The 25386-nt window shown below is 38.4% G+C and overlaps 1 protein-coding gene and 1 long non-coding RNA gene across 10 annotated transcripts in view; one reads left to right on the plus strand and one right to left on the minus strand.

Annotated features, from left to right (window-relative positions):
* Positions 1 to 25386, minus strand: part of Cpeb3 (cytoplasmic polyadenylation element binding protein 3) — a 174904-nt gene that overhangs the window by 68191 nt on the left and 81327 nt on the right. For 7 of the 9 annotated variants that reach the window (XM_070021203.1, XM_070021198.1, XM_070021199.1 and 4 more), the window contains 3 exons: positions 25261 to 25317; positions 15232 to 15255; positions 29 to 196 (listed from right to left, as the gene is read on the minus strand). In XM_070021203.1, coding sequence (XP_069877304.1) covers positions 29 to 196; positions 15232 to 15255; positions 25261 to 25317 — 249 coding nt within the window. The remainder of the gene's footprint in view (positions 1 to 28; positions 197 to 15231; positions 15256 to 25260; positions 25318 to 25386) is intronic. The other 2 variants (XM_070021196.1, XM_070021202.1) reach the window with 1 other exon arrangement.
* Positions 1 to 25386, plus strand: part of LOC138826133 (uncharacterized) — a 39005-nt gene that overhangs the window by 6289 nt on the left and 7330 nt on the right. The window contains exons 2-3 of the long non-coding RNA XR_011371568.1: positions 11405 to 11439; positions 21106 to 21130. This is a non-coding gene — a long non-coding RNA (uncharacterized lncRNA). The remainder of the gene's footprint in view (positions 1 to 11404; positions 11440 to 21105; positions 21131 to 25386) is intronic.

A 25386-nucleotide genomic window follows, 5' to 3' on the forward strand; every position in this document is an offset into this window, starting at 1 on the left:
TGTAAAGTTATCAATGAATGAATAGTACCTTCATCGATGTCAGGAGGAAGACCTCCAACAAACACCTTTCTCGAGTAGCGTTCTACTCGTTCCCCATTTTGACAACGAGTGGGAGAACTTAAGCCAGATGACAAGGCCTGATCACCATGGCTGTCGTCCAAAAAGGCGTCTTCAAAGGGGAAGAGAGAGGATCGACCTGAAACAAAGGCAGTTCCTATAATCAGAATGATTTACCTGGACAATAAATGTTATATTAGATGCTTAAAGTATATGTCATGAAGCATTAAAAATGGCTCCTTAGCTGTGGCTTTTCCAATAAAATACAAAACTGAAGATGACCAGGTCTACACAAATTTATACCACTGTTATTGAATAAGGACACACACAACACTGCACTGACAGGATTGATACCTAAGAATCAAAATCGCAGCTGTTTTCCTAAGAAGTCACTGTATTTTGGTTATATGGTCTCTATCACAGCTGCTAGGAAAATACCCAGCAATTAATTTTTGTTTCTTCAGTTATTTCTAAAAACACATGGAAAAATAGTATCTATGCACAGATGTGTATCTGCTCTTAACCTCAGAGATTTAGTTCTGAAAACTAGCCCTAATAGTCAAGGTATAATAGAATCTCCTAACTGAGCTAATAACTTCAAACAGTAGAACTAAAAACTTGAGTTTTCCCTCTCATCCTAAGCTAATTCAATTTGAAAGCAAACAGACAACAATGTAGGGAAGAACAAGGAAATCAAAATACATCAATTAAGAGGGAGTATAAATTAAGAGAGGGAGTATAGATATAGACACAGTTATGATAGCTCTATTAATCTAGATTGAGTTTATCTTGTTCAAAAATAGATGAAAAGAGCCAGGCATCCAGCTACTTAGTAGCTGAGACCTGGAGGACTGTGGTTCAAAGCTAGTCTGGAAAGAAAGGTCTTCAAGTCTCCACCTCCAATTAAATAGCAAAATGCTGGACTCGAAGTGTAGCATAAATGGTAGGAGTGCTAGCCATGAGCAAACTGAGTAAGACTGTAAGACCCTTAGTTCAAGCCCCAGTAGCAAAGTACACACATTAAAGAATTACAGATTTATTTTCATTGTTAACAAGTATAACTAAATCCAAGTTTCTCACCTATCCACTCGACATTACTATAAGAAGAGATATAGCACAATAATGTATAGAATACAAACCAAAAAAGTTACCACATGAATGTAAAACAGGGGGACTATCTGGGGATGGGAACCAGAGGTATTAAGGAAGGCAAAGGAGAGGGTGAATGGGAGTGAATATGAATGGGTCAGATACATGTGTAAAATTAAAATGGTCTTAAAAAGGAGAGGGGTTATAAATGAGTAATACAGCCAGGTGCTAGTGGCTCATGCCTGTAATCCTAGCTACTGAAATCTGAAAGGCACCCTGGGCAGGAAAGACCATGAGACGCTTATCTCCAATTAAGCACCCAAAAAAACAGAAGCGGAGCTGTGGTTCAAGTGGTAGAGTGCGAGCCTTAAGAGAAAAAACAAAAGTTCAGAGACAGCGCGTAGGCTCTGAGTTCAAAGCCAGGACTGTAAAAAAAAAAAAAAAAAAAGTAAGGGTCGAGTAAATTTAATCAAAGTATATTTATGTATGAAAAATTATGATTAAATTCTTTTGCACAATTAATATATGCTACTAAAAAAGAAAAGAATATATACATAATAATCATATATAATCAATTCTAGTTATTAGCAGTAGTGTTATATACAGTCATTGTGAGTGCTGAATTATAGAATACTAAACCTCTGAACACAATTTTCAATTGTTGCAATTTCATTGACAGATCAATACACATCCTTGTTTTACATGTGTTTCTATTTAAAGATACCTTATTTAATTTTTTGGTTTTTTTGGTTTTTTTTTTTTGGTTTTTGCCAGTCTTGGGGCTTGAACTCAGGTCCTAGGCTCTATCCCTGAGCCTCTCTATGCTCTACCACTGGAGCCACAGCACCACTTCTAGATTTTTCTGTTTGTGGTACTGAGGAATTGAACCCAGGGCTTCATGCATGCTAGGCAAGCCTGTACCACTAAGGCACATTCTCAGCCTCTTATTTTTCATTTATTAATACTGAATATATGGCCAGTAATACTATGTAACTAACACTTAAAAACATCTTATTCAATGGCTGGGTATAGGGGCTGGGAAGGTGGCTCAGTGGTAGAGTGCTTACCTTGCATGCATGAGGCCCTGGGTTCGATTCCTCAGCACCACATAAGCAAAAAAAGAAAAAAGCTGGAAGTGGCGCTGTGGCTCAAGTGGTAGAGTGCTAGCCTTGAGCTGAAGAGCTGAGGGACAGTGCCCAGGTCCAGAGTTCAGGCCCCATGACTGGAGCCCCCAAAAAACAAAAACAAACAAACAAAAAAATCAATGGCTAGGGTATAGTGACACATGTCTGTAATCCCAGCTACTCAGAAATGGCAACCAGGAGGATCATGGATTGAGGGCAGCCACAGCAAAAATTTAGCAAGACCCTCATTTCAACAAATAAACTGGACACAAATATGTAATGGAGCTATGCAGATGGAATAGGTAGGATGACTGCAATCCAATTCTGGCCCCAGGCAACATAAGACCCTCCAAAAAACCAAGCTTAAAAAGAATGGGGGAAAGCTGGGGATGGGAGCTCAAGTGATAGAACGAACACTGGCCTAGCAAGTGTCAGGCCTTTAGTTGAAACCCCAGTAGCTAAAAAAAAAAGAAAGAAAAGAAAGAGAAAAGAGAAAGAAAGAAGAGGGAGAGAAAGAGAGAAAAAACGAAAGAGAGAAAGAAGTCACATTATTCAGTATGTTATTAGCTTATTAGCATTTATTTTATGGACAACAGTTCTACCTAACCTATGCCAGAACAAAACTTGGTTAAGGCATGTATCTTCTCCATAAGGAACATTACAGCCTTCTTGTGCTGTCTTGGAACTTTTAACAGCTCTTCATGTAGTTAGGAGTCATTTTAAGTTGTAAAGTTCCTAGCAAAAAAACATGGAAATACAAGACACTAAACAGATTACGGAATGGACTCCTGTTTAGGAGAAGTTATGTAGGCAAAAAACAACTTCCTCTAATACGAACTGAGCACATCATTTGGGGTTCTTGCCATGTTCATGACTGTCTATGAAAGCATCATTGAGTACTGACTGATTGGGAGATTATAAATGTATTTTAGCAACTAGAAGATGAGCTAGTAAATATAGAACCTGCCAAAAATATGAATTAACTGTGTATCTACCTGATAAGGATAATTAGGTGCACTTTATGTATGCCTAAAATGTAGACAATTAAGCTGGGTAAAGTGGCTCAAGCCTGTAAACCTGGCTACACAGGAGATTAGGAGGATCAGTTTGGAGCCAGCTGGGCAAAAAAGCCCCAAAAGCACATGTCAACTAATAAAAAGTTGTGTATAGTGGCATGCCCCTGTCAACTCAGTTATATAGGAAGTATCAGTGGAAAGATTGTTGACCAGGCAAAAAGCAGTACCTTATCCAAAACAATAACTAACAGACCTTATTCAAAAAAATAACTGACACAAAAATAGCTGGGCTGGTAGATCAAGTGATAAGAGTACTTGCCTAGCAAGCACAAGGCATTGAGTTTGAAGCATAGAACTGCCAAAAACAAAGGAACAAAAAACCAAGATAGACAATTAAACCCCAAATACTGCAACAAATCAATAAGAAAGCTCTTAAATATTGTCAAGTAGTCTATTCATATTTCTATTTGATGAAATTCAGTTTGCCTTCAAGTATACTTTGTATGTTTACATTTTTAATAAAAATACTATCATTTATTTTTTAAGAAAACAATAATGCTATTTGACATTACAAAATAAAATCAAACTTTATGAACAAATCTATTTCCTCCATCTGTGAGTTCCTGGTAAAATAGTAGGTTCTATTCTAAAAATGAACTATCTTGAATACTGTAACTTTTTTTGCTTTTTTTAAACTTAAATTTGTTGTCAAGGTAATGAACAGAGGGGTTACAATTACATATGTAAGGTAGTGAGTATATTTCTTGTCGAACTTGATAATCCCCTTCCTCATTTTGAATTATAGCTAACTCTTGAGAAAACACTTGAGAAAAAATAAAAAAGTAAGTTGATATAGTCTTCAAAAATAAAAGGCATCTTCATTTAGTATATCTTGTCTATGTTCACCTGAAATCTAGGTTTTTCTGCCAAACAGCTGTGTGGTTATAACTAGCCTTAGAAAAATATTAAACTTTTCTTTCACACAAAAAGTGGCTGTCAATATGACTATTTTATAAATAACCCAGTGGTGTAAGAAAGGTTTTGTTCTGATGAGTTAGTAAATAAAAGGGCCAAGAAGGGAGAGAAAGAACTAAAATATTTTTGCTCAGCAATTCTGTTACAAAGAAACAAACACAAAAACCCCACAAAAATAAAAACAAAAACCAACAAAACACCAATCTGTTTTTGTCTGGCAGGAACAAACAATGAGCAGTCAATTCTCATTCGTTGATCTATAAAAACTACAGACAAAATGAGCCTTGCCCAAGACAACTCTGATCTACTCCACACTCTGGATCTCAAGCTTCCTCAGTGTCAGGTTTATATTCAATCACTTCCCACACAATGCTCCTATTCCCACCTCTCACCCATTGCTCTAGGAACATGAGAGGCTAAAAAACAGAAGCTGGTGGAACAGAGTAAAGCAACTAAATAATTTAAGAAAATGTTGCTCTCTCTAGATTCCAACCCATATTAGAACATAAGAGGCTGGCCAGGTATATGGGTTCATGCTTGTAACTCCAGCGACTCAGGAGGCTGAGGAAGTCAGCCCTGGCAAAAAATTAGCAAGACCCTACCTGAACAGAATGAGTTGGGTGTGGTGGTATATGACTGCCATCCCAGCTAAACAGGTAGCATAGGCTGTAGGACTGTATGTGGTCTGAGGCTGAACCCAGGTAATAACTCAAGACACTTATCAGAAAAAAAAATAACTAAAGTATAAATAAAAGGGCTGGAAACACTTGGGGAAATATTGATCCATATACCAAAGCAACAAGATAGTTCCCTGACAGTCCGATGAGGGAGATAGGTAAGTACCTAAATAATTGTAAAGTAGATAAATTTGGGGCAAGGGGAGAGACTTAGAGGAAGATTTTATAGGTGGGCAATTTTCCACAGCATCTTGTGAGGGTAAGAATTTCTGAGACAAAGAAAAAAAACCCATAGAGAAAGTAACTTGAAAACAGCTCAACCTTTCCCTCCATACCTGTTCCTCAAGCATCCCCCCAAATCAAAAAAAGGATCTCCACACTCAGTCAAGACATCCAAGAACATTCTCCACACACTCCCCCAACTAATCCCTACCAATACAAAAGCCAAAACTAACCTTCTTTTGAGTCCCATCTCTAGTACTAAAATCCTGGGATCCAGAGGGCCATCATTTTCCCCTGACCTCAATCTAAGTGCACTCTTACAGCCTCTTTTAGTCCACTGTCTTACCTGGTGCTTGCTCCACAATACCTGTCAACAAAATAGTCAAAGCCACTGCTTTCAAACATTAGTGTGAATGTGTAACCACACTCATAACTTTCAAGAGCTCTCAATGTTCCATTGCTTCTTGGATCAAAACATCACGGTGAGCTTCAAGGTCTCCACTGCAAGGTCTCTTGTACATCATGGTTGCTGCCTTCCACACTCACCTCGGCCCCACTCTCTTTTATTTTTGATAGTAACTAGGGTTTGAACTCAGGGTCTTATGTGTACAAAGCAGGCATTCCTACTATGTGAGTCCCTCCACTAATTCCCTTCTTGCATTCATTATTTTCAGGATAGGGGCTTAGCTGTATGCCTAGGTCAACCTGGACTGTGATCAGGTACATGCCACTGCACTTAGCCATTGTGTTTGCCTTCTTTGCCCCCCTCCTCATAGTTTGGGATGACTGGTGTACTCCATCGTGCCCAGTCATCGGTTGAGATGAAGTTTCATGAGCTTTTCTGTCTGTCTGTACTGGAGTTGTAATCTCTCAATGGACCTTCCAAGCAGCTAAGATTACAAGCTTGACCCTCCTCATCTATCTCCCTCTTGCTCACTAATCTCCAAATCACAGAGACCTCCTTTGTATTTCTTGATTATTCCTGTGTTGCCACAGGTGCTACAGACAATGAACTCCCTGACTCCCTTTAAAAAAAAAAAATCACTCTTTTCTCAAATCCCCAGCTTCCTAGTTGATTCCTAATTTTCCAGATCTAGTTGAAAACTCATTTGCTTAGGTGGAACTCTCCCTGCACCTTTTTTGATCCATAAGCAGCACCCTATATGTACTCATACTTCCTACCATATCCCCCAATTATCACTTTACCATTTGTGTGGGTTTTTATAGACTATCTTTTTTTCCCCAACCACATTAAACTGTAAGCTCCATTAGGATAGGGACCAGTTTACTCTTGTTCTCCAGTGTATCTTCCTGTCCTAAGTAGACCACATTAAAGGCACTCAAAAAACTGTTAAGTGTGAGGCAGCATCCAAGGAAGGAAAGCACATGTACAAAGGCAGGCCTCTGAGAGCACATGCTCAGACACCACACACAGGGTTGAGAATGAGAGATGCAACCATGTCTCAGAAAATCAAGACCTTTCCTATGCTTTTTTCTTTTTCTTTTTTTTGGTCGGTCATGGGGCTTGAACTCTGGGCCTGAGCGCTGTCCCTCAGCTCTTCAGCTCAAGGCGAGCGCTCTACCACTTGAGCTACAGTGCCACTTCCGGTTTTCTGGTGGTTTATTGGAGATAAGAGTCTCACGGTCTCTCCTGCCCGGGCTGGCTTTGAACCACGATCCTCAGATCTCAGCCTCCTGAGTAGCTAGGATTACAGGCGTGAGCCACCAGCGCCCGGCTAAGACCTTTCCTATGCTTTTATGTGCTCAAGTATTATGTCCTATACTCTGTATAACAAAAGCAGCAGGAGGGGCTGGGAAGGTGGCTCAGTGGTAGAGGGCTTGCCTTGCACGCATGAGGCAGAAAAAAAAGCCAGAAGTGGCGCTGTGGCTCAAGTGGTAGAGTGCTAACCTTGAGCTGAAGAGCTGAGGGACAGCACCCAGGACCAGAGAGTTCAGGCCCATGACTGGCAAAAAAAAAAAAAAAAAAAGCAGCATGAAAATTTCCCACATCCCAAATTCAGCATTTCATCCTAATACTATTTTTTGAGCTACACTCACTCCCTGGAGACTATGATACCTCCATCATCTCTATCTTCTTCCCTACCAGAATGACTTCTGGTTGTATTATATCCAAAATCCTACAATAGCTTCTATTGCCTCTGTCAGCAATTTGAATCCAGGGACAGGGGGATGGGTTGAAGAAATGTTCAGTGGTCCAGATGTCAGATGAACAAGTCTGTGCCAGCATAGAGAAAAAGATACAGATGTTCAAGACATTCTTGAACAAATAAAACCTTCTTTTGCATGGCCAATATAACCGCAGATACTTTGGAGTATTTTTGGCAAAGAAAATAAAAGCAAGTTGTAAAACTCTGGATATTTTTCACAAACAGTTATGGGTAGTTGAGACACTTTCTAAGGTTTCAAAACCAAACCTTGTTGGCGGTTTGGCTCACGCCTTAGAATACCTGTAACAAATAAAAACCCCTAAGCTCAAACCAAATACTACTAAGAAAAAGAAAAAATAACCAAAAGCTAGGCACTGATGGTTCATGCCTGTAATCCTAGCTACACAAAAGGCCAAGACCAGAAGGATCAAAGTTCAAAGTTACCCTGGGCAGAAAAGTCTATGAAACTCCAACTCCAATTAACCAAAAAAAAAGCCAGACTAGAAGTATGGCTTAAGTGGTAGAGTGACAGCCCTGAGCAAGAACGCCTAGACAGAGTGGGAGTCCCAGTATTGGCACAAAAATCAAACTTCTGTCTTACTATTAATGTTAGAGTACTACAGATCTGAACAATAAAGATGACCTTGGAAATTAAACTATTAAGTAAATGATGTTTCTCTAACTGTGAGTAGGATCTAGGAATACAGGTCTCATAGTCAATCCCCAAATCTGTGAATCTAAATTTGTAGAGAGCATGTTTGACAATGTTACATTTCACATAATTTCCCTTCTCTGCCCTCCAATGTCTCTTTATTTGTCATATAGGGACTAGGGGAACTCCTAGAGTTAGTAACTTGTGGGAGAGCGCTTGACTTCTATGCCTGAGGCCCTGGTACAATTCCTAGTGATACAACAACAACATTAACAACAAAAGGACACAATCATAGATTAAGAAACTAAAATAAAAGTCTGCATCGCTAGCTAACCAGCAAAATGCTGGACTGGAGGTATGGCTCAAGTGCTAGAATGACAGCCTTGAGCAATAAAACAAGAGCCTCAATTTGAGTGCTAGTATCAGCACAAAACAGGAGAGAGGGGAGGGGAGAGGAGGGAACTAGAAGGACTTTATCATACTAGGTAGAGTCGATGACTCTATTGGTTGTGGGACAGAATTGTTCCAGTCTGAAAATTGACTATTTCCCTCTTCCAGTGATAAGTTCCTGAAGGACTATACTGTTAATGAATTTGGCACTTTGCTAACTGTGAAAGAATAACACAAATGGGTAGACAATAAGCCACTGGCATATTTCCATATGTAGCCATTTCCCATAGTATTCCAAAGTGAACACTATTCGGCTGCCGTTCATGCATTCCTCTGGTTGGGATAAATCCATCTTCAAGTCAAACCACCCCTAGGAAGACTGCTAAAATTTTAGTTCCTAGACATGTATTATTCATAATTAAAGCTTTAAGAGGCTGCACCTGTATAAGGTCCCTCGCAAAGTCCTGCCTCACTAACAAGCACCTCTCTGACATATTTCTTTGCTTTCTGAGAAACACTCTCCAAAACCAAAATGTTTAAAACAAGCCACATAACTTATCAAAAACGTACACGCTTATATGAAGAATTTATAAATCTGCCGTAGAACCTCGGCATTCACAGATATTTATGTTCAATATTTCAACAGCAAGAGGCACAAAGCTTCTTAACTACTGTAACTTGGTCCTTTGGCTTTCTTTCCATCAATAGTCTGGTTCTCTGATATCTATTCTTAATGGCTGTCTACAATGTAGGTTTTGGTCCAGTAATAATAATAATTGTACTAATAATCTTTTAATGTGACAGTGTCTTAACATGAAAGGCTCACTGAAAGAAAACTACCAAACAAAAAGCCTATGAAGGCTAGTTGAGTAAAGGTAGTAATTCCTCCTTAGAAGGCTCTATTTCCTAAGGCAAATAATGGGAAAACAAAAGCCCAGTGGCTATGCTGACAAAAATATGCTCAAGCCTCATCTCTAAGCTTCAGCCACATCCCTTGCCATGACTTAACAACTCCCAATACTTCTGGCTCACTAAGGGCTCCCTCAAGCCTGCCCCTTTTCAGCTTAGTCTTTCCAGTAGCTCAGCAATCAGTGACATTATAGATTAAAAAAAAAAAAAAAGGATTAAGACACAACTCCCAACTCTCTCCAAAAAATCCTTCTCAGGGAAATCAAAATCCGTTTCAGCGTAATCATTAGCCTGTGACTTTGAGTAAGTGACACGTTTATTTACCATAGAAGTTGAACTAAATGAAAGTTTTTCAAATCATTGGTGATAGCACTCTCTTACATTTCACAGAAATTTGTGTGTGCATGTGTGTTTTTGTTTCTGAGATACAATATCCTATGTGACCCAAGTTGACCTTGAACTTGAGCTTCTTCTCGGCCTCCAGAGTGCTGGGATTAGAGGCATGCACCAACATGCCTACCTCAGAAATCTGACATAACAAAGCAGAGATTTTTTTTTTACATATTAAAACGTCATATATTTTAGGCATCTCAAACCTAATGTAAACACTTGATATTTTCCTCCCAGTCTCATTTCAATATGTGAGTGACATCACTCTTCACCCAATCACTCAAGCTAGAACCTGATATCATTTTTGAGTTTTTCTTATTTATTCACCACATTCAATTAATCAATATAATGGCATCTATTATATTCTATTGTTGATTCTATTCTCCAGAAAATATCCTTAGTTTGTTCACTTCTCTCAACTCCATCATAATCATCTTAAACTTCATCAGTTCTTGTCTCAATTATCCATCCTCTAATTGGACAAATCACTTCTCTTCTCCCACCACACTCCAAACAGTAGCCAGAGTAGTATTTTACAAACAAATACAATCATCTGACTCTGCTTTAAAGCTTCAAAGACTTCCTCTTGTAGTTGGACCAAGCTAAAAAACTTTACCATGACCTAAAATCCAGCAAAATCAGAGTCCCTCTAAACCCATATTGAGATACCCACTAAATTTCAGATATTTTACAATGAGCCTCCTTCCTATCTTAAGCCTTGAAAGAAAAGGAAAACCCAACAGCTTTATTGAAGTCTAATTCACAAGCCATACAATCCATCCATTTAACCAATCCACAGTCACTCTCCATTTTCAACCTTCAGCTGGAGGCAACCACTAATCTCCTTTTTAACTCAACAGATTTTCCTATCTGATAGTTGCACGTAGATGGAATCATTCAATACCTTTAGCAACTGGCTTTTCACTTAGCATATTGTTTTCAAAGTTTATCTATGTTGAAGCTACTACCACTACTTTGCCTCAAGCCTTTTACGAATACAATTCCCTTTACTTTCCTCTTTTGAAATAGCTGTCTTATGATGTCTGGAACTTACTTTAAAATATTCTTGGGAGAAAATGGGTGGGTGTGGGGAAGGTCAGTATGTGAAACAAGACTGGCAAAACTATTGATAATCATTAAAACAGAGGGATGGGTACATTAGGTTTCATTAAACTATTTCATATTTGTGTTTGAAGACTCCCATGATTTAAATAAATTAAAAGCCAGCGGTGGTGTCAAGTGCTCATAGTCTTAGTACTCAGTAAGCAGAGGTAGGAGGATCATGAGTTCAAGAACAGCCTGGGCTACATGATTGAGTTCAAGGCCATCTTAGAGCAGATAATTAGATATTGTCTATAAATTAATAAATTAAGATACAAATGGGAAAATATTTATCTATCTACCTATCTAATATATCTGTCTGTGCTGGTACTGGGGCTTAAACTCTGGGCCTGGGCACTGGTCTCTACACTTTTATACTCAAGTCTGGTGCCTTACTACTTGGGCCAATTCCAGCTTCTTGGTAGTTAACTGGGGATAAGAGTCTCTTGGGCTTTCCTGTCTTGGCTGGCTTTGAAGCACAATCCTCAGATCTCAGCCTACTAAGTAACTAGGATTACAGGATGCACCAATGCCCAGCTTTCAGAAAAAATATTTAAACATATTTAACTGATATTTGTTTTCAAAATTTGTTCTTTCACCTCAACTTCTCCCCCTCTTATTTTTCCCCTTGCAGTGATGAGACAATCTCAGGCCGTGGGCACATTCTAGGTAAGTACTCTACCACTGAGCTGCATTCCCAGCCTGTGTTCTCTAGTACTAGTACTCCAGTTGCATTACTAGAAGTACTCAATCTACAAAGAGCATACCTCTAACACTTCTACCCAAGCTTTCAGGTGAATCCCAAGTTCCTCCTTTCTTTCATTACTTGTATCATACCTTTTTTTTTTGGTCAATCTTGAGGCTTAAACTCTGAGCCTGGGCTCTGTCCCTGAGCTCTTCAGCTCAAGGCTAGCATACTACCACATGAGCCACAGAGCCACTTCTGGTTTTCTGAGTGGTTTACTGGAGATAAGAGTCTCCAGGAGGGGCTGGGAAGTTGGCTCAGTGGTAGAGTGCTTGCCTTGCATGCCTGAGGCCCTGGGTTCGATTCCTCAGCACCACATAAGCAGGAAAAAAAAAGCCAGAAGTGGCGCTGTGGCTCAAGTGGTAGAGTGTCAGCCTTGAGCTGAAGAGCTGAGGGACAGCGCCCAGGCCCAGAGTTCAGGCCCCACAACTAGACCAAAAAAAAAAAAAAAAGTCTCACAGACTTTAGGCTGGCTTTGAACCATGATCCTCAGATCTCAGCCTCCTGAGTAGCTAGGATTCCAGGCATAAGCCACCAGTGCCCTGGCATAACTGCATCCAGGCGTTTCACCCTCTGTTGCAAAAACCATTTATCAAGACAGTGTGGATCATCTCACTGCCAACTTAAGCTCTGCAGCTGGCACCATGCATACACAAAGGAGCCTGAGCCATGCCAATCTCACCTCAAGCTTTCTTCTAAGCTGAATCACATGCCTTCCTTCCCATTCGTCTTCCATCATACAAATGGTTCCTGATAGTCTACCTCAGGAAGCATTTCCAGGAGAGAGGTGTAAGATTCCTTTAGACTAACTTGCTGACAGCACTCAGAACTTTATATTTCTGTTGCTTTCTATGCCTAATTTTTTTAACCAAAATATGTATGTTATACATAAAATGAGTTATAGTGAATGCTCTGCTCTTCATCATAGTGATGTAACATACATTAGTAAATTTACTTTTTAGGCTTTTTTGAACACATTAAATACTAATTGATGAGAGATGAAGTACTTAACCCTGATCACATGAATAGAACAAGATGAGGAAGCATGTCAGTTCATCAAAATTACATCATATAAGCCCAGAGTGTTCCATAAGGAAAAAGAGTCTTAGCTATGAGGCCCATGTGCTCCTGAATGACTAAATAAAAGCACAAATTATCATTTTTTCCATCATTCGGTGACTTAAGAGTTTCTCTCTACTTTTCTCATTCCCTTCTTCATCTATAACAATCAAACTGCACACTGAGAGCAAGGATCAAGTCATTTAAGCAAAGCACTTGATGCAAAGATCATAGCATATGTAATATGATGCCAATTCTGTTCTGTATAGCACGAGAAAAACATTAGAAATGGTCCTAATCAATAAGTACTTGATATTGAGCACTTGAAGAGCTAACTATACATAGGGTCTATTGTTAGGCACAAAAACAAAACTCCAAGTTGAAGAATCAGAACATACAGAAGACAGGAAGAATGTGGATGGCAGAACAGAGGAAAACACTGTCTTTAAATATACCGTATACTTCCTAGCAAAGATGAGACTTGAATTTGGCTTGAACTAGTGAAATAAGTCTTAGATATGTAGAATATAGGATGGTCAATACTGGGCAATGGCTAGGGAATGAGAAAGCATGTGGATTGATCACAAGGTAAGTTTGGGAGGAAAAGTGGAAATGATGGGGCTGGTGAAACTGAATGGGACAAGATCGTATAAAGCCTGAATAAAGAATGAGGGTCACATGACAAAGTTATATTTCAGAAGTACGAGGCAACAGAACTAGAATGGCAGAAAAGCAAGCAGTAGAAATGAGAAGGCCTGAGAAACTATAGGGGCAATCTTGACAGGATACAGTGATGGATTAGTATGAAAGAAGAGGAATGATTTCCTGCTGTCTACTCTCCACATGGTCTCAATTTTCCATGTAAAATGGTTCATTCCTTTATTCTTTCCTGGCAGTGATCCTTTTGCTAGCAATGTGAAAGTATGAAATAAACAGTTGGGTTTTGTTGTTGTTTTGCTTTTTGTGCTGGGGCATGAATTTGGGACTTTGCACTCTCACCTCGCTTGCTTGCTCATAGTTAGTGCTTCACTACTTCAATCACTGCTTCAACCTGGCATTTTGCTGGTTAATTAGAGATAGAGTCTTCCAGGTTTTCCCACCCAGACTGGCTTTGTCAAACTGTGATCCTTCAGCTCTCAGCCTCCTGAGTCACTAGAGTGACAGGAATGAGCCATCAGCAGCCGGTTAAATTAATTTTTAGTAATATTTTTAGGCTTTAACTTTTTAAATTTTAAAATAAAGGCAAGACTGAGGAATAACTTAGTGGTAAAGCCTTTTATTAAAGTGTATGAAGTGTTGAGGTCTATCTCTAGACTAGAAAAAAAAATGAGGCAAAAAAGAAATGGTATTTATTTCCATGGCTGAAAAATAATCAAGGGCACAAATACTTTCCACATGATGATAAACAAAGGTGATTATATGATTCTACAAACATACATTAGGTTCTGTCATTATTTATTGATTGAACAAATACTAACTGCAGAATTAAATACTAGCAACAGAACATTCATTTTTTTCTTGTCTCTGACAACTATAGAATGATCCTGATGAATGGCAAACATTAGCAAATAAACAAAAATATAGATTCTAATTTTAGCTCTGGCTTTAACTTGAGGTCTGACAACAAGTAATAGCTTCATTTCCCCCCATTTCTGTAAATGAGTGTCAAAAGTGAACAAAACTGTCTTACATCTGTGGAAGATATCTGAAATAAATGTATCTAGGATTTCCTGTCTCATTTTTTTAAAAGCTTGAACCAAACTGAAGTTGGACCAAAATGTTGTGGGTTTTTTTTTTAGTTGTTGTTGTTTTTGTCAGTTGTGGGCTTGAACTCTGGGCTTGGGTGCTGTCCCTGAGCTCTTCAGCTCAAGGTGAGCGCTCTACCACTTGAGCCACAGCATCACTTCCTGTTTTCTGGTGGTTAATTGGAAATAAGAGACTCAAGGACTTTCCTTGTCCAGGCTGGCTTTGAACCGTGATCCTCAGATCTCAGCCTCCTGAGTAGCTAGGATTACAGATATGAGCCACCAGCACCTGGCTCACAGTGAAATTTTTTATTTTGTTTGGGTGTCATGAGGAAAGTATATATAAGCTCTAAAACAATTTTTAAGGTATCTCTTTAAGAAGGTACCTCAGGAGCTGAAAGTTAAATTTTATTTGGCCTCAGATTAAATTTGCCTCTAAATGTAACAGGAAAAAAAAATCCACCAGCCAACCTAGTAAAACCAAGAATTGTAATGAAACACCTTTGTGCAATATGCACAAATAAAATATTGCTGTCTGAAACCTATCCTCTACTTTCTAAATCTATAAAAAGAAGCTAATGGATACTGGGCAAAAACAAAACAAAATACATATAGTTGGCCATTATTCCCTCATATTCATTCATAATAATAAGCCACACAACAAAAACTTCCAGGTAGGAATAATGTTTGTCATATCTTTATTAGGATTCAAGGAACAAATTACCAACAAATAGCAAAAAGTAAAATAATGAAAATAATGAGCAATATTTTGCTAAAATAATTAAGGCAGTACATGACACCATACAATTATTATTGTTCAACACACACATGAATATTAACATACACACACAACACACACACACACACACACACAAAATGTGGCAGGCAAAAGAACTCATTAAAAAAAATTACCTCGTCTCCGCCCATAGCTCCTGGCTGCATGTGAACATAGAAGAAAACCATGGGTATTTGTATCAAAATAGTCTGTGAACATATTATATTCTTTTAAAAACCCTCTGTGAATGTACAATCTAAATCACAATGTTAAGGAGAAATTCAATTGCATGTGGCAGCCACTGGAACAGATACAATGGTGCTTCAGCAATACAAGTCTTACAAGGATTTACACTGGGGCCTACTTCCATAAGTTTCTTTTTAAAAATCTAATTTGTAAGTCTTCATTTGTACTTTATATTACCACCGACATCCCTCAGAAAAATATTTGTCCTAAACAACTAAAAACTGCAGCATATAATAGGCAGTCTGAATTTCTTGCTAGACACACACCTACATACGTTAAAGAAATTTTAAATTCAGTATTTATTTACAGAATGCATTTCTGTAAAACTTTCAGTGATGGTTCTCATATCTTCTCCATGTATTTCCTATTTTATATCATAATTGAGAAAAAATACATTGCACATCTATAAAAGACTTAACAAAGTAAAAGGGGATTAACTCTAGGCCTACTGAAAAAGCACTGTTAAAATGTTTAATCCAGCCAGACTGTGGCATCATATATTGCTAGATCCTTTTACCTACCATGGTTTTCAGGGTGGAATATCTCTTAAATTTGGTAATTCATATTCTATTAAAAATAAGTGAGAACTCCATTTAGTCCGTTTCCTGTCAGTTGTAGGGCTTGAATTCAGGGCCTAGGCGCCCAACCCTGAGCTTTTGGCTTAAAGCTAGCACTCTACCACTTTGAGCCACAGTGCTACTTCTGGTTTTCTGGTGGTTAATTGGAGATAAAGTCTCATGGACACTCCTGCCAAGGCTGGCTTTGAACCAGGATCCTCAGATCTCACCCTCCTGAGTAGGTAGGATTATAGGACTGAGCTTCCATCGCCCAGCCTAGTACATTTTTAGTTTCACAAAATTGGCATACATTGATAAAGGAAAATAATCTGGAGTCACATTTGTATTGGACAGACAGCAGTAAAAACAAAACTATTTTCCCCTAATAAGATAGAACATGGCCAGCCCTATCTTCTGCTTTCTACTTTTCTTCAGATGTCAATTTTTCCCTCAGCCACATACCCTTAACCTTTTAGCTTTCCCACTACTCAAATATTACAAAGGGTTATACAGTTTAAACCCTTCTTTCTTGATTCTTCTCCTACTACAATTCTCCGTGAAAACAAACAACAAAACCCTTCTGAGCATCATGAAGAAAATGGGAGCACTATAGTACTTTTTTCCTAGAAATAAATAGGACTTTAAAATAAGAATGAATGGTGGTTCATGCCTATAGTCTCAGTTACTAACAGTACAGAGATCAAAGTGGCAGTTCAAGGTAGCTCAGGCAAAAAGTGGCAGGACCATACAGAAATCAATAAGCACAAAGAGTATACCTCTAATCCCAGCTACAAGAAAGGCCAAAGTTAGAAGGTCAGCTACTGCAAAAACTCCCTCCCTTCCTGAAAAACAACTGAAGCAAAAAAAAGGCTAGTGGCAGCTTGAGGCCCTTAGTTCAAGCCCCAATAGTGCCAAACAACTTTAAATAAATAAGAAGGCTGGGTACATCAATGAACATGAACCAACACAGAATGATCAATCTCACATAGGAAAAAAAAAGAATAATGTAACTAATCCTCTTTATCATATACTACCTGAACTATGGATTTACACTAGATATCCCTGGAGATATCCTTTACTGATTTACATATAATAAGCAACTTAGATCTCATAAAAATTACATTTAATCTTAGAAATCAAGTTGTGGTTGTCCTTGTCAGGTGTAGTAAGTAGAGAGGAGCATAAAGGCAGGCCTTTGAGGGGATCGTGGTAATGTTTTGGTCTCAATTTGGGGATTCTGAACTTGCTATAATACATTTTAATCTACCTATTTATTAAACATACTTATTTAAAATTTGTGCACTATAGTGCATTATATTATATAAAAACAGCAAAAAAAAAAAACCACACACAAACAGGGATAAGAGCATGGCTCACGTGGTAGAATGCTTGCCTGGCCCTAAGTTTAAACTCTTAGCACCACCACCCCCAATGAAAAAAACTGAAACAAGACAAATATTTAGATTAGTTCTCTGGTTATAAAATATAGAAAATCCAAAGTATTAATATTTTATAGCTTCTAAATTATAAATCTGAATGAAGAATTGTTTTTTAAAATCTATCCGAATGAACATGTATTTTGTAGTAAAAAATGTACATTTTTCCAGAACTAAATTTGCAGGGTCAGTGTACATTCTGAGTAGCCTTCTCATGTTCACAGTACCATGCTCTGTTATATATACAAAGTAATACTGAAATGGGTCATCTGTCACTTCTTATGGCTTGGCCCATACTAGGTTTTAAATGGCTGTACATGTGATTCACAAGACACTGTGTATTATACTAGGATCCTTTTTTTCTTTGTGTGTGTGTGTGTGTGTGTGTGTGTGTGTGTGTGTCCATTTGGGGCTAGAAATCAGGGCCTGGGTGATGTCCTTGAGCTTTTTTGCTCAAGGTTAGCACTCTACCACTTTAGCCACAGCTCCACTCCTAGTTTTTTGGAGGTTAATTGGAGAGAAGAGTCTTACAACTTTCATGCTCTGGCTGGCTTCAAATCACAGTCCTCAGATCCCAGAATTCTGGGTAGCTAGGATTTACAGATATGAGCCACCAGTGTCCAGCCTTTTTTCCTTCCCCCCTTCTTTCCTTCTTTCTTTCCTTCCTTCCTGCCTGTCTGCCTTCTTTCCTTCCTTCTTCCTTTCTTCTTTATGGTAAGACTTCTTTTAGAGTAACTTTTAGGTTTATAGAACAGAGGTTTTCCATGGACCTCATATATACCTCTCCTCCCCTGTTAAAAACATACCCCAACAGAGTGGTACATTTGTTACAACTTATATACACTGAGATATCATAATCACCCAAATCCATAATTTACATGCATCATTTACTTCTGAGCTACATCCCTATCCCTTAAAAATATTTTATGTTGATCTTCACTGAGTTATAATTGATGAAATCTTTGGAAGTATAATTGCAATTTAAACCATTTAAATGATTAAACTTTAAAATCTAAAAACATTAATTGTAAGTGTAGTGAATGCTATTAAAAGAAAGTCCAAATTCTACAGTCTACTGGAGTATAGAAAACACACCAAGGAAGTCCACAAGGGAACAATAAGTAATTTGACAGTTTCCTGCATCTTCATTGCTGGGGTGAAAAGCCCTAACTCCTGTCACTGGAGACAGAGTCACACATGCAAGGTATTTCTTCCAAAATCCAATAAAGACAGTCAAAACAATTTCAAACTTTTACTTAGTCTTCAATTATCAGGTCATGTAGACCAGGCTAACTATTCCATTTTCCAGAATAAAAAGTATAAATAATAAGACAATATTTCACCAAAGATACTACATTTATGTGTTTGTTAAAAGAGCTTAAAAAAAAAAGCCACCAAAAATCCAACACTCTTAACAATTAGGTATTTAAAGTAAAAAGAATACTCTCAACGTGGAGTTCCTGGATCTCTGATTCTATCACATCACCCTGACCAGTTCACCTAGCCTCTTTCCTTTCTGGTTTTTGGGTAGAAGCTCTTGCTATGTTCCAGGCTGGCCTGGAACTTTAAATACTCCTGCTTCTCTCTCCCTAGTACTGGGGATTATAGGTGTGTACCACATAGCCCAGCTCATATAACTTATTGAATTTGTTTTCCCTATCTGCAAAATGAGGTGAAAACAACTACAACAACAAAAAACAGTCTTTTAGGTCCATGTTCATATACTGCACTTATCCAAAATAGCTTCAAACAAATATTTTAAAGTCATAGAACATCACATATCCCTTTGATTACTACTTTTCTTTTTTTCTTCTTCTGTGTGTGTGTGTGTGTGTGTGTGTGTGTGTGTGTGTGTGTGTATGGCAGTAAGTACGGCTTGAACTTAGGGCCTTGAGTTATTGTTCCACTTTTTATGCTCAAGGATGGCACTCTAGCATTTGAGTCACATCTCCCCTTCCACCATTTTTCATTTTAATTAGTCATCATTTACAATGTATTCATATTGGAACTTATTTTATATTACTATAATTTTGTATCAATTTTATTTTTAAATCTGTTCAGATAAAAGTTCTTTAAAATTTTTAAAATCTCAAAAGAAATTTCAAGTTAAAGATCTCAAAATAATTCCTTCACTATCTTATTACACTGCTAAGAAATTAATTTACTTATGTCCACTTTCAGTGAACAAAAATAACAATGTGCTTTTCGATTTTTGGAAAATTCCATCTGGAATTCTAGCAAAGCTGGCTCTCTTTCCATTCTGGCATAAAGGCATCATGTGCTCAGCTCCCTCTCTGCCACTTCCTCTCAGCTGAGTCTCTCCCCAAGGAGTTGGTTCACACTCAGCAAAGCATGAAGGGGGGAGGGAGGGAGAGGCACTGCAGCTACACAGGAGACAGCCCAACACAAACAGGCATACCAATGCCCTTTCAAAACATTTCCTCTTTTGATTTAACAAATGTACCCGTAGTCCTTAGTTCAAACAGAAATAGAAGCAAAACCTTCCAAAATATTTTCAAAGCATTCGTAAGATGAAAAATGCACAAAATGGTATATACAGGTTGCAAACTCTAGGGTCTTTAGATGTAAGATATTTGACAATCAGTGACCTCAAAACTGCCTAAGCAAGTTCAGTCTCTTTTTCAGTTGTTTTGTGGTTTGTCTTTGTGGCACAGGAGATAAAACCCTGGGCCTCATACATGTGTTCTCATCTCTAGTTATAGTCCTGCCTCCCCCCTTTTTTATTTTTAAGATTTAATTTTTTTAATCTTCAAATTATCACAGAAGGAGCTGGGAAGGTGGCTCAGTGGTACAGTGCTTGTCTTGCATGCATGAGGTCCTGGGTTCGATTCCTCAGCACCACATAAGCAGAAAAAGCTGGAAATGGTATTGTGGCTCAAGTGGTAGAGCACTAGCCTTGAGCTGAAGAGCTGAGGAACAGCGCCCAGGCCCAGAGTTCAGGCCCCACGACCAATAAAAAACAAACAAATTATCACAGAACTCTCTCATTGAAATATCTTAGGGCTGAGAATGTGGCTTAGTGGTAGTGTTTGCCTAGCATGCATGAAGCCCTGGGTTCAGTTCCTCAGTACCACATGAACAGAAAAAGACAGAGCAGTGCTGCAGCCCCAGTGGTAGAGTGCTAACCTTGAGCAAAAGAAGCTCAGGGACAGTGCTGAGGCCCTGAGTTCAAGCCCCAGGACTGGAAAAAAAAATCTAGACACTTTGATAAGGAAGAATAAGGGCAAAAACAAAACAAAAATCTCTCCTCTTCAAAGGGTGTTGCAGATTTCCTATTCACCTCTTATAACTTGGAACAGCCTCTATCTGTAATTTGAAGAACCCCAGGAAGAAATGGCATGAAAACTTTTGAACTTCTTACTTACAAAGCTATTATCTAAAGAAAAAAAAGTCACTGTGTTACTATCTTCTCTGAACAAAAGTATATTCACTTCCCAAATATAGCAGTAATACTTGGCCTACACTGTGCCTCACCTCATCCAAGTCTACAAAACAAAATAAAAATGAGGTACACTGACTATCACAACTGCCCACTTGTAGATTTTTAAATTAAGGCTGAGGGAAATTCAGAGACGTTTTCAACTAGAGAGGATCCATATCACATGGATGTACCACAATTTGTTTAGCCATTCTCTAGTTGAGGGACATTTGGATTGTTTACCCTGTATAGCTAGTAAAAATCATGTTGCTATCAATACCAGTATACATGTCTGTGTGTGGACATTGGCTTTCTTTTTTTCTCTCTTGATAGATCCCTAGAAGAACTACATCATGTGGTAGGTATATGTTTTACTTTTGTGGGGGAGAGGGGGATGTGGGGGGGGGTCGGTCATGGGACTTGAACTCAGGGCCTAGGCATTGTCTCTGAGCTTTATCGTTCAAGGCTAGTGCCACAGAGCCACTTCAGGTTTTCTGGAGGTTAACTGGAGATAAGTCTCACAGAATTTCTTGTCTGGGCTGACTTCAAACCACGATCCTCAAATCTCCGCCTCCTGAGTAATTAGGATTACTGGTGTAAGCCGCTGGCGCCTGGCTTATGTTTTACATTTTAAGAAACAGACAAACCATTTTCCAAAGTGGATGTTTAGATTTTCACAAACCACACTTTAAAAAGTGCCAACATCTGGAAGTGGTGCAGTGGCTCACGTGTAGAGTGCTAGCCTTGAGCTGAAGAGCTGAGGAACAATGCCCAGGCCCAGAGTTCAAGCTCCATGACCAACAAAAACAGACAGACAAAAAGTGCCAACATCATATGGATGTAACAACTGAAAAGAGGTTATAGGTCTCAGAGAAGGTGCATAGATAAGAGAAAATATCTCATCCACAGTAGAAAAATCACACAAAAACAAGTGAAAAAATAACTTCCAGTAAAGCCACTCTAGCTACAAGATGAGTTACAGGTGTTTTCCCAATGGAATTTAAGGGAGCACAACTGTTTAAATAAAACCAATGTAAGATCAACTCTATTTTAGAAATCTAAAATGTACAGAAAGCCCATGCTTGTAAATCATAGCTACTCAGGAGGCTGAGTTCTGAGGATCTGGGTCTCAAGCCAGCCCAGGCAGAGACTCTTCTCTCCAATTAACCACCAAAAAGCTGGAAGTGGAAAAAATGGCTCAAGTAGTAGAGTGCTAGTTTTGAGCAGAAAGCCCAGTGGGAACTCAAAGCCCTGAGTTCAAGCTCCAGTTCAAAAAATAATAATTAAAAAAATGAAAAGAAAGCCAACCATAATGTCCATGTAACCAACATACAAGGGCAGCTCCCAAGAATGTATCTACAGCTGGGTGCCGGTAGCTCATACCTGAGGCTGAGATCTGAGGATTGTAGTTTAAAGCCAGCCCAGGCAGGAAAGTCCATGAGACTCTTATCTCCAATAAACCACTGGAAAACTGGAAGTTGTGCTCTGGCTCAAGCAGTACAATGCGAGCCTTGAGCTGAAAAGCTGAAGGACAGTGTCCAGGCCCAGCGTTCAAGCTCCATTACTGACCAAAAAAAAAAAAAAGAATTTATCTACAAGTTAGACACTAAGCTAAGCTTTGTTTGGATTCACAAATAGCCATGTTAATGATCATTATCTCCATTTTATGAGGGAAAAAAAATCAAAGGCAAAGAGAAGAATGTAGCCCTAAGGCTATATAATTTGTAAGAGGTGAAAGCAAATCTTTGAGACTACTGACAAAGCTATCTATGCTAATTATGCTAACTCTGTGCTAACTACTGCTGCATCTTCAGGTTTCACAGGCCCTCCAGCTGGCCTGAAAATGGCTCCCAGAAACAGAACCATACCATCCCTTAAAGCACACTGCAACTTGGTTTCTAATTTTGTACTTATCAGGCAACTTTCTTTTATTGCTTGTTTTCCACAGCCTATTTTCTACTTTGAAAAATAGGATCTGACAAGTCAAAAAGGAATAAAATAGATATAATTGGCAGTGGTATATCTTAGAGTAAACTGATACTACCCATTTTGGTTTTGAACATTAACTGACCATGAATTTAGTTCACTTGGTCCAAATAGAAGCACTAATATTTGTTCTGAAGGACTAAGATAATAAGAGGGGAAAAATCACCAAAACAAAAAACCTAAGTTGGAAAAATCTGGCTGACAGAACTGCTACTATACATGTAGCTAAACATTCTCAGCAGTCTCCTTTCCTCTTCCAGTAGGATCAAGAAAAACATATTTTGCAAACTTCTAGTCTTTTGGGTGAAGATGAAAGGCAATGGCTTTAAAAGCTAAGAAAAAAAGTACATACCCATTTCAGTGGAGAGGACTGTTTAAGAACTCTTTTAGAAATTCTGGACAAGTAGCCTCAGGTCTTATTTCACTGCTTTATACGTCTGGCTTTTCCTGAGTAGTTTATTGGAGTTAAGAGTCTCTTACCAACTTTCCTGCCCGGGGTGGCTTTCAAACCACAATCCTCAGATCTCAGCCTCTTAAATAGCTACAATTACAAGCATGAGCCACCAGCACCCAGCTCCTACCTATCCTTTTATATTCTCTTACCACATCCAGCTTTTCCATTTTATTACCCCTTTCTTTCCTGAAAATATATTTCACCATTAATCTGGTCTCTGACAAATAATCAGGAAATCTGAACTGCTAATTTTAGTAATTTATGTCTTTATTTCAATTATTCCATATGAAGATTAGGGAAAGGAAGAAGGAACCAGGAAAATAACTGTGGGGCCAGTAAATGTTAGTCAGAAAAAGGAAGAAAAAAATATACAGTTTGTGTATTACATGTAGCTACATGAGCTGTGCTCATCTATAAAAAGGGAAGAAAAGATTTATCATAGCAATTCTATCGAAGTGTGTCATCCCACAAGTACCTAGCAAGAAAGATGATCATCTCAAGTTGGAACCCACTTTAAGAGAGAATTGATGGTAAGTAATGCAAACATGGAATATGTATTTTGGAGATTACACACTACCCTAGATTTACCCAGTATATCTCCCATGTGTATCAAGAGTCAACTTGTGTGTCTGGGAGCATGAGAAGGGACATCTGCTATCACTCACTTGGCTAAGGAGAGAATTTCAATCTTGAGAGATGTAATGGTCGTATAGGTCCAAACAATTTCTGGCTAGAGACAGTTCTGCAAGGTTACTTGGTCTATAGTTCCTAGGAAGGAGAACTGAGGCTAGCCAGATAGTCTACTAGTGTTATTTAATGCCATGACTTTCTGGATAATAACTTCTGGTTGCTCTAGAACTTAATCCAACAATTGCACGGACAAAACCAATCCTAGCCTGTAAAACTGTTAACATCTATAACACACAAGGTTCACTAATGGAAGTTTCCTAGATGTTTATCTTACACATCTATTGGCTATTTACCTCAGTAAGAAAAAAATTTAAGTTATATATACATTAGTTGGTTTACTCATTCACATTCTCTGCCCTGTTCCCTCTCTCCCATACCTCCTTCCTTCACTAATGGTATAGAGCAGGAGATGGTAATCATTATGTGTGAAGGACCACATCAAAAACAGCTTAGACTATGTGGACTCTCTCTTTGTAGTGCAATAAACAGGCACCATAAATAATCCATAAACAAATGGTTGTAGCTATGTCCCAGAACATATTAATTTTGTTATTTATAAAAACAGGCATCAGAATACTGGGGTGTGGCTGAAGTGGTAGAGCACCTGGCTTGGCAAGGTCCTGTTCAATCCCCAGTAATGACAAGAAAAAAAATTACAAATCTAACTATAACTGAGACTGGTAGTTCATCCTATAATCCTAGATACATAGTGGGAGGGGAAGGAGGTGCAGAGATTGAGAGGTTGGCTTTGAGGCTAATCCAAGCAAAAAACAAGATCCCTATCTCAACCAAAAATGTGGTGTGTGGCATCCCACACATCAGGAAGTATGAGAAGATCACAATCCAGGCCAGGATAGGCAAAAGCAAGAACTTATCTCAAAAATAACCAGAAGAAAAAAAGGTTGGAGGCATGACTTGGGAAAGCACCTGCAGAGCAAGCACTGAATTCCACCCCAGTACTGCCAAAAACACAGAACAAAAACTCAAAACTAGCATTAAGCCCAATTTGGCTTACAAAGCTATAGTTTAAAAGCTGTAGTTTGCCAGTGCTTGTTGTAGAGCAGAAATGTTTATAGCTTTCATCAAAATTACATATAGTATTTGTTAACACATAAGTTTCTGGGCTTCATTTTTAAAGTTTCTAATTCAGGAAGTCTGTAGGAGGGCCTAAGATTTGTACAATATTAGTAAGTTGCCAGTGCCGACGCTCTTCATCCAGGACCACATTTTGCGAACCACTGATAGAGAACAATGGTCTATATTACATTTAGTGAAAGACTAAAATGTAATCAAAAGTTGAAACTACATGTTACAAACATGACCACTAATTTTATAGAATATTTCACATGAAGACTTACTGTTGAGTGCCATTATATTATCTGTTCCAGGATGATGGAAATTTATTCCCATACGTCCTAAAAAATAAAATAATTTTATTTTAAGCACAGAAAAAAATTCAATATAATTATTTCAAATACATCATA

The sequence above is a fragment of the Dipodomys merriami genome, unplaced genomic scaffold (assembly GCF_024711535.1).
Source record: "Dipodomys merriami isolate MVZ:Mamm:240054 unplaced genomic scaffold, mDipMer1.0.p SCAF_14, whole genome shotgun sequence".
NCBI lineage: Eukaryota > Metazoa > Chordata > Mammalia > Rodentia > Heteromyidae > Dipodomys > Dipodomys merriami.